The sequence below is a fragment of the Penaeus vannamei genome, chromosome 21 (genome assembly GCF_042767895.1).
Source record: "Penaeus vannamei isolate JL-2024 chromosome 21, ASM4276789v1, whole genome shotgun sequence".
NCBI lineage: Eukaryota > Metazoa > Arthropoda > Malacostraca > Decapoda > Penaeidae > Penaeus > Penaeus vannamei.
Genome location: NC_091569.1, coordinates 8,571,288 through 8,581,287, shown reverse-complemented (window position 1 = coordinate 8,581,287; position 10,000 = coordinate 8,571,288). Strand labels below are relative to the sequence as shown.

The following is a 10,000-nucleotide window of genomic DNA, read 5'->3' as shown; positions in this document are numbered from 1 at the left end:
ATTCATAATGAATAACATCATCAATTTAAATCGGTTCAGCACTATCAGTCTGAAAGCATATTAATTTTACTTACAGATATATTGACGTAGGAACACCTAGCTCCTCCATGAGTCCAGCCTCGTCCAGCTGCTTGCCCTCACCTGCCTCCTTCACTCTGGAGAGCCCCTCACCCCCTCCCACAACGGCAGACTTTTCCGAGTTCTTTCAAGCCTCGACCAAAGACTTCTCCAGAGACTTTTCTAATCTTACTCTCTCAGGTGAGGATCTTATGTTTAGTTCTAGAGTATATCATATAGGCATTTATGTTGACTTCAGTGATATAAAAGGTGCACATAATAGTTGAGCAAAAGAGAGTGTGTATACCATGACTCCTGTTTTTCAGACCGTGAGCAGCGGGAATTATATGAGGCTGCAAAAACAATTCAAAAGGCCTATAGGCTTTATAAGGGACGCAAGAGACTCCAAGAGCAAGATAAGGAAAGACAAGCAGCCATAGTCATTCAGAATTATTATAGACGTTACAAACAGGTATGAGATACATATCTGTTCTCTCTCTCTCTCTCTCTCTCTCTCTCTCTCTCTCTCTCTCTCTCTCTCTCTCTCTCTCTCTCTCTCTCTCTCTCTCTCTCTCTCTCTCTCTCTCTCTCTCTCTCTCTCTCTCTTCCCCACCCTCTCTCTCTACCGATGTAATACGCTCTTTTGTAATTTTGTCAATCCTTGTGAGTCATAATGAATACTGCAGCATCTTCATTGTTGCCATTAGCAGCTTTGCATCAACTTTTTGGCAGCATCATTGCCTGCAACTGTTTAAGTAATTCATGTACATGTTTTTTTTTCTCTTTGTCTTCATTCAATTGTATTAGTTGTTATATATAGAAAAGGCAGTATTATTGCTGAAAACTGTATAAAGCAGCTTCACCAGATTTATTGTTTCATTTTCTATATCCATGTGAACTAATGATTCCTTGCATATGTGTTTCAGTATGTGTATTTTAGACAAATGAGCAGAGCTGCAACACTCATTCAGAACCAGTTTCGGTCTTACTGTGAACACAAACGCTTCAAGAAGAGTCTCGAAGGTGGCACTCATACTGGTGTAAATTTTTCACTGAGAGGATCCAGAGAGACAACACCTATACCAACATTAAAGTAAGTCTGATTCAGGTGTAGAATCAATACACAGAAAGAAAAGAGAAATAGCATAATAACAGGTAGCTTTTTAAGTTGAACATACACTGAATTTGGAATAAGTTTAATACTCAAATAAAATCAAGATTAAATTTAGTCTGATTAAGATGTATATGGAAGAGATAAGAATAAAAAGGCTTCTGGTAGATAGCTTGTAGTACAAGAATAATACTCTGACCTGCAGTATGAACAGTGATCTTACTTTGGTGTAAATATTACAGACGAACATACTCACAGCGAAGGCAACATCAAGCTGCTCGAAAAATTCAGCAGTTTATGCGCCAGACAAAGCAAAAGTAAGTACAGGCTTCCTAAAAGACCAGCAAATAGGGTAAGCTCAGAATATGTGGTGCATCAAGTGTGTGGTGATGTTGGGAAGTGATTTTAACTGACGCAGCCATTCTAAGTTATGTCTGTTGTATATAACATATAGTGTCTACACATTTTTCCTCTTTTTTGTTACTAATACTTTGGATACTAATAACATTTAGGCACACTGGTTGAATTGGCTTATCAAAGGAAGACAGCACTCTAGATCATGTAGAATTTGTGCTGCTGAATTATTTTCTAGTTTCCACTTATGAGTTCTTGCATTTTTTAATCACTAAGAGATTTATTTTTAAAATGTGAGGCTTCTTTGAGGGCATTCAGTTACAAATTGTGCAAGTAACATCATTTAGCCAGTAGTATATCAGCCAGGAATCAAAATATTTTGAAAGCAATAGATATAATTTTTTTGGAATGAAACAGGCTAGTGTAAGCTCTAAAAACAGTTTTGGATAGGTTTCTCTTATCCTGAGTTTCCTGATAGGAGTGATAGGAGAGTGGTTAAGTGCTATTGAAAGATCACATTAGATTGATTGTGGAAATTGTGAACTGTGACTGACACTACAGTATCTTGAAAGTGTGTCATGCACTGTGTCATGTTGAGTGGAAGTTCCATGAGAATGTGTCAATTTGCATGGATTCATATATGTATTTATGAAGATTTGTGATATTCGCTTGAGTAATAAATACTTTGTGGCATATTTTGATCAGTCAGTTTTTAGTGTGAAAATATCTTTGAACTTTCAAATAACAGCAACTTTTCATATCAACATGTTCAAGAACAGTTTTGCAAATGTTTTCTTGCTAAGAACAAAAGTTTTTTAGAAAATAATATTTAAAAGTTTAACAGTGGAGTCAGACATTGCAGAGACTGAGTTAGGGACTTGGTAAGGGACCTCACAGTAATTATAGTTTCCTTTCACAGTAATATACTTGTGCACAGTAACATATTTAAGCTTATACTCCTTTCCTTTAGTACAAGAATACTGAGTATAAGACAGTTATCATTTCAAAGAAATCCATCTGCAAGTGAAGCAGATTAACTGGAATGTTTCTGACAGGGATTGTGTGTATTTTCTTTATTTCAATTTGGTATATTAAATAAGGAAAAATCTGCACTTCTGAAAATTATATCTTTCTTTTGATTTTTCATTATGTAACAGTGAGCTGCTGTTTCATTTTCTCACATGTATCCTTGAAAAGTCAGCTTTTGGAACAACTGATTGACATCTTCACAGAGTTTTAGGCATACAAAAATACTAAACATATGCATGCAAATGCAAAAAAAATTCTTTCATGAGTTATTGCAAAAGGGAAAGAAAAAGTTGAAAATCTCTAGAAGAGCTTCTTTCTTGGGAATTGGACCCCATTATTACAGCTTTTTTTTGTTTTCTGATTGGGCACTGGCCTATTAATCTCTTCTGTATATATTTGTGCACTGAATTTATTGCTTATTTGGGTGAATGATTTCAGGGTGAATATTAATGGCATGTTTGGGAACTGTGTCTTGTTTTGGCTAAGATTTCATTGTATGCTGGAATGTACAAGCATTAGAGAGTGACATTTTAACATCATATGCTGCTTTAAAATATTCCTTTTGTTGTTGTTTACTGAAATGCAATAGGTTTACAGCTGTTTCTGTATTCAAGGAGTTTCTTCAAAAGTATCATCAGAACAAGTCAACAGGAATTCAAGTAGTATAATATACATATATATATATATATATATATATATATATATATATATATATATATATATATATATATATATATATATATATATATATAAATATATACATATATACATATATACATATATACATATATATATATATATATGTATATATATGTATATATATGTATATATATGTATATATATGTATATATATGTATATATATATATATATATATATATATATATACGATATATATATATATATATATATATATATATATATCATATATATATATATATATATATATATATATATATATATATATATATATATATATATATATATATATATATATATATATATATATATATATATATATATATATATATATATATATATATATATATATATATATATATATATATATATATATATATATATATATATATATTTATATATAAATATATAAATATATAAATATATAAATATATAAATATATAAATATATAAATATATAAATATATAAATATATAAATATATATATATATATATATATATATATATATATATATATATATATATATATATATATATATATATATATATATATATATATATATATTTATATATATATATATATATATATATATATATATATATATATAAATATATATATATATATATATATATATATATATATATATATATATATATATATATATATATATATATATATATATATATGTATGTATGTATATATGTATATATATAAATTTTCTCATTGTTTCAACAAGAGCTGTAAACCTGCCTGACTAATTTGTTTTTGCATGCACAGTAGCAATGTAAGTAAGTGTCGTCACGTGGTTGTTGTACTGGTGTAGTGCAACAATCGCTGTCCAATCTATATTTACTTGTTCTCGTTTCTTTCTCGTAGCAGCATATGGGAGTTACTAACGGATAAAACGGTGAGTTAGTCTGAATCAGACTCAAAGTGACAGGAAGTATTGTTTCAAGTTTTCTGTGTTTGATGTGTTGATGTTGTGTTGTGTTGTGTTTTAAAGTCACCACTCCTAGACATACAAACATCTGTAAACAACCCTCCATCTGGTTCAGGAATATATATTAGCTTTTGCAGATTGTCTTAGTACAAATGAGTGAAAGATACCAAATATATATCATATATAAATGACCGTACTATAGAGAATATGTATAATAGATTGTTTTGATCTTATCAGAATGTATTGATAGTAATAGATTTGTTAGTTTTTCATGACAGGAGAAAGATAATCAGAGAAGTTATTTGCAAAGATTAACTTTTGAAGATTTCAGGAAAATAAAATGAATGCTTTGCATTAAAGTTCAATAAACACCCTTTCCAGTCACCACAGACTAAACATGAATCTCAACATGTTTCCGCTAGGTGTCCTAAAGCTCCCCCAAAACCTAACCTAAATATTGTTGGAGTGGTGAGCTGTTTTGTGGGGCATGTAGTGGCAGTACTACTCTACAGTCCCGGTATTATTTATCTCTTAGAGTTTTTTGGTATTTATTTGCATTAGTTTTTACATAAAGTTTTTTAATCTTTTGTATTTTTGTTTTATTTTGAATATGTACAGATTTTATTTTTTAGTGTAATAAAACAAACTTTTTACTTCCTTTTTTTTTTTTTTTTGTCTTTCTTTCTTTCTTTCTTTTATGTTTTTACCTGTAAGTCTGGTATCAACTGGTGTAAAAGTATGAAGTAAAACCATAACTCCCCATGCACTGTTGTGTGTCATATAACACTTAGAAGAAAAGCACTAAATTACTGTGTTGCACCGCAAGATTTCTTGCTTGTTCTTTACTCAGAGAATTCCTGATAGTTGGTGATGGTCTCAGTGGTGTAGTCTTGAGAATGTAACTCTTTTACAACTAGTTTTCCTTACATCCTATGTAAAATAAAATCAGCTACACTTCTTAAGTGTCTCGTAAAGGAACCGTAGTTTTGTTTTCCAAAGAGAGAGGGAGAGGAAGGGGTGGACATAAGCCCTGAAGAGAAGCAGTATAGATTATTATTTGGATCTTGGCACTTCAGATTACAGAGAGAGCGAGCGCAGGCGGCAGAAAGAGAGAAAGTGGGCCAGGCGGCGGGCCCGGGGTGCCAGGGACCAGCAGTGGGGGGAACAGCAGCAGTGGGGGGGCCAGCAGTCACAGCACAGCAGCCTCTCCCTCCCCCGGCCCTTCTCCACCAGCTCCCTCCAGCACGGGCGGGCCCCTCATCGGAGCTCTCCCTCCGCGACACAGACCCTTTACTCTCGAGCACAGCCCATGCACCTGACCAGTGAGTGCCCCTGGAAACTTGGCATATTTTTTGTTCTATTTTTTGTTGGTTGTGGTGAATAGGTATTTGGTAGAATGAATAAACTGATTTTGTATGCAGTTCATAAGAAATATTGATTATCATGAAATACTCAGTTCAATTTCATGTATTATTTTCTGTTGGCATGGAGTTTGTATTGTTTCTGATACTACTAAAAGTAGGAATCCTTTTTGATTATCAGTTATCCAGTGCCTATATATTAGTGACCTTCATATATAACAAGCAATGTAACTTATATTTTTCCATGATTTCGCCAGTCTAACACTGTCTCAGCATTACAAATAAAACACATATACTTTCCCCCACTAGAACTGACCATCAGGACTGTCATTGAAGCTATTGGATGGGAGAACTGCCAAGCCTCCTTGGGTAAAGGGAAGCTAAGCATGAAGCGTCGGTGCTCAAGTTTTTCATGTGGACAGGACCTGAGAAATGTATCAAGACTGATGAGTGTTCAAAGTGGTGCATCACTACAGTGGATGGAGCTGCCAAGGGCTCTGTAAGGAAGTGGAGATGTGCTCCACCATCTGGTATCTGCAGGACTGTGGACATGAATGATGCAGGGATAAGGGACAGTAACTCTGCCACTGTGTGTGCGCCAGCTCTAGTGACCTTAACAAGTCAAAAGTTTCATTTGCATTGTGATTTGCCTTTCTGATAGCAAAGCTATAGTAATTTCAGTGCATGTGTAAGGGAAATCTTTTTTAAAAAGGTGTGAATATATGTATAATGGTTATAGAAAAAAGGTGTATTATGCTGCAAACCAGACTGTCTAAATTGAATATCAGCATCTTTACCTTGCTGATCCCAAGCTAACATCACTGCCTGTTATGATTTTGCTTTCAAAGGAAATCTAGCCTGAACAGTAATTCTTGCTTACATCCCTAAAGAACAAAAAATAAATAAATAAATACATATTCTATAGAATATGAATATTTAAGTTGAAAGTTTATTCAGTCACACTAAATGTTTACTTGTTAAAATCATTTCACAAAATCTCTGACTACCTCATTTGAAAAGTATTCCTAAGACACTATCATGGATGAAGAAACCATTGTGATGCAGGGATGGAGTTGAATATTCCACATTTTAGTAGACTAAAATTGTATGCTGATTTGAAATGTTGGTATCAAAGTTCCTTTCCTCATGATGTGTATATGTGTCAGTGATGGGTTGGGAAAGTATTCAGGGGTGAAATGAACAAGTGTGATAACCATTATATACCCAGTGAGACATAATGATGATGTATCTGATAATAATAGGGATAATAATTTTACATTCACATGAATTATTATGTTGATCTTAAGAGAAGAATTGGCATATTTCTTGCCATGTGTGGAGTGTGGGAATATATATCCGATGGGGAATTGCTTTTTGAAGGATTGTAGTCAAATGTGTTGATTTCCTTTCCTGTATATTTTATTATTGATTTCTCAAACTTCACTATTTTAAAGCATTGTACAAATTATTCCCATGCATCACTGTAGCCAGAATAGTGCATAAAAACAGGAAGGCTTATATGGCAATAATACTGCATAATGTTATTGGAGATAAGTTCTTCCATAATATTCCTTTGGCCTTAACATTTGTTTGAAGACATGTACTTAACAAAATATTTATAAATAATTACATTGTCAGAAGCAAACTATTTTTAAAATTGATATACTTGATATTCAGTGTCATCAGAATAGATGGAAGGTTTTCCCCTTATATTTTGACATATGAATTTCTTATATACTTAGAGAAAGATAGCTTGAGCTAATGTGCTTTCAGTGAGCAATTGATAAAGTCTAAAGCGGTAAGGCTTACTGATAAATATATGTGTTACCCGTACCGATTCAGCCAATTTGAATGGCGAGGCGAGTGTGACTCAGCCTCCCCCCTTGGCTCGGCATGAGAGGAGAGATATGACGCTGTTGATGCTACGGTACAAAACAGTCCAGGATATGTGTGGGATGTTGTTGCTATCCCTCATGAGAGCACTGTTCAAGTGCTCTGGTGTGGCACTTGTGGTGTTTTGTGGTTCACAACCGAGGCCGGTCCTCCCAGTGCCACAGAGTCCTGGTTTGTTGTAGTTGGGTTGTTTACCAAGACGCCTCATCTAGTCCCCCCTCGTAGCGAGCAGTTAGTGACCTACCCACCATTTTCTACTAGATGAATATTAGTTAGGCATTTTGCTTTTTAAAGAAAATAGAGAAGGGAAGTATTTTTCATTCTGCAGTGCTTGATTCAATCTTCCCTTACTAAATATCTATTTTTCTTGCTGGAGAACAAAGTAATATTATGAGGGCCAGGAACATTGCTGGATGTCTGACCAGTACAGGTCCATTTTCTCTTATTCATAATAGCAATTATGTAGAGACATACCAGCTTTTAGAATTTGTCTCTAGACTCAAAGTAAATGCTTATTTTTCTTTACTTGATTTACTCTTTGAGTCTGGAGACCTCCTTGTCTTCTTGATTACTCTATCATATACTATATAGAGTATTTTATCCCAAGAGTGTTTTGCATGTAGTTTGATCCAACCCTGTGATCAATTGTTTATTTTCCCATTCTCATTCCTCTCTGGAGAGTCAGAAGCTTGGCAGAGTGGCTTATTAAACAAATAATTGGATCATGATGATCTGCAACCATTCATTTCATTGTGAATTGTAGAAATTCACTGCCAGTATTTGATTTCACATTGTACTCCAAAGTATTATGAATATTTGTTTGGTAGCAGACAGAGAATTTCGTAATATTTTTAGTACCACATGAACATAACAAGAGTCATAGTTGCAGCATAGTTATTTACAATCTTTCTTGAGTTTAGGAGCATCAGAAAGGGGAATGCTTTGAATTCACTGTTAAGAGTCCAAATCCTCTTGATCTCCTTGGTACTCCAGTTTCACTGATCATGTCCTGTGGAAAGTTTAAGGAATTATAAACTGCTGCATTTGACTCCAATACTCAAAAGCTTTTAAACTAGGCAAGTGCAATTAATATAATTCTCAGGATGGTACATGTCAAACAACAAGCAATGAATCAGTGAAATGAAGATTGCATCTGATGGCTCACACCTTATATCATCATTTCCATTATCTTTAATAACAATATTCCATAGTTCATCTGTTCATCATGGTGCACTTCATTTACTAATTAGTTGCACTATATCTCAAAACAGTATTTTATGCAAAGTATTACAGTCTGGTAAGCTTGCTCTGTTTGAGGGTTCATGAAGATTGTAGACAATGTAGCAAGCAGTTTGTCCACATAAATTTTATAGGGCATAATTTACATTTAATTTAAAGGTATGTGAAGGCAGATCAATGACCTCTTCAGTAATGATAGACTAGATTGAAACTTCATCAGACTCATTTTCTTGTCACCATACAAGTTAAATAAGTCTTCTTTCAGTACCATTTTAGTATTGGAATCGGCAATCCCACAGTGAATGATCTCTTACAATGTAGTTGATCCTTGAGATGGAAACGGAGGACAGTTGTATAGGTTTCCTCCAATAGATTGGATGGTATTGTTAGGATGATGAGATACAGCAATTAGCCAGTCCATGCTTTTTGGCAGTCTATTTTTCTGGCAACTTATTTTCTTCTTCATCTGTAGTGTAGTGGAACAAAAAAGTAGAGTTAATGGGTTTCTGTACTCAGGCCACCTAGAGACACTGCAGATGGTGTTAATGTTTTACAAATTTTTTTTATCATTAGCCCACATCAACAATAATCACACATTAAGAGCAGGTTGTCCCCTGCATCAGAATTAAATCAAAATAATTTCAGTGTCCTAGGTCGTTTAGAGTCAGAAACCAAATTTTGATACCTTGCCAGAAAGGGTGCTCATTGCCTCTGATTTGAGGGGATATAAAGAGCCAAGTATCAGGAAAGTTCTTGTATATAAAGCACTGTATATTACTCCTAAGATTTAAAAACCCTTTTAACATCCACACGATGTACATAGCTGTTGATCATGTTATAAATTTTATTCTATATTAACTGATGGAAGACAGTAGTAAGTCTTACAAATGATTCTTCTCCCAAACATTTTTCTTGTTTGCTATTCCTGCAACTTTTTCCTAGTCTCTCTAAAATGTGACCAACAATCCAAGACTGTATGAGATCAGATCTATATGTTGTTGATTTCTACAATGTTTATTTTTGTTCAAATCTACTTTTTTATCTATTTGTTATATCTTCAATGTGTGATGAACTAAAAGGTCTTGGGTAAAAATGTAACCTTCACAACATGAGAGGGGAGTATTGCACCTTCTTGGTATGTATAAATAGGGGTTTAAAAAGAAATAATAGATTGCCTGTTCAAAGTATTATGCTGGTTACAAAAGATTGTGCTCTTTCACCCATTACCTCAAGTCTTACAGTAATAATTTCATGTGGCTTTCACTGTGACCTGCAAGTAAATCATCAAGTAATTGCTCATTAGCTCATTTTCTATCAGC

At 33.7% G+C, this 10,000-nt stretch overlaps 1 protein-coding gene across 12 annotated transcripts in view; it reads left to right on the top strand.

Annotated features, from left to right (window-relative positions):
* The window catches only part of Camta (Calmodulin-binding transcription activator), a 66,513-nt gene that overhangs the window by 56,071 nt on the left and 442 nt on the right, over positions 1 to 10,000 (top strand). For 8 of the 12 annotated variants that reach the window (XM_070135861.1, XM_070135867.1, XM_070135860.1 and 5 more), the window contains 6 exons: positions 77 to 258; positions 384 to 529; positions 984 to 1,150; positions 1,411 to 1,485; positions 5,272 to 5,510; positions 5,859 to 10,000. The exon at positions 5,859 to 10,000 is cut by the window's right edge and continues 442 nt beyond it. In XM_070135861.1, coding sequence (XP_069991962.1) covers positions 77 to 258; positions 384 to 529; positions 984 to 1,150; positions 1,411 to 1,485; positions 5,272 to 5,510; positions 5,859 to 6,052 — 1,003 coding nt within the window. In that variant the 3' untranslated portion in view covers positions 6,053 to 10,000. The other 4 variants (XM_070135871.1, XM_070135866.1, XM_070135865.1 and 1 more) reach the window with 2 other exon arrangements.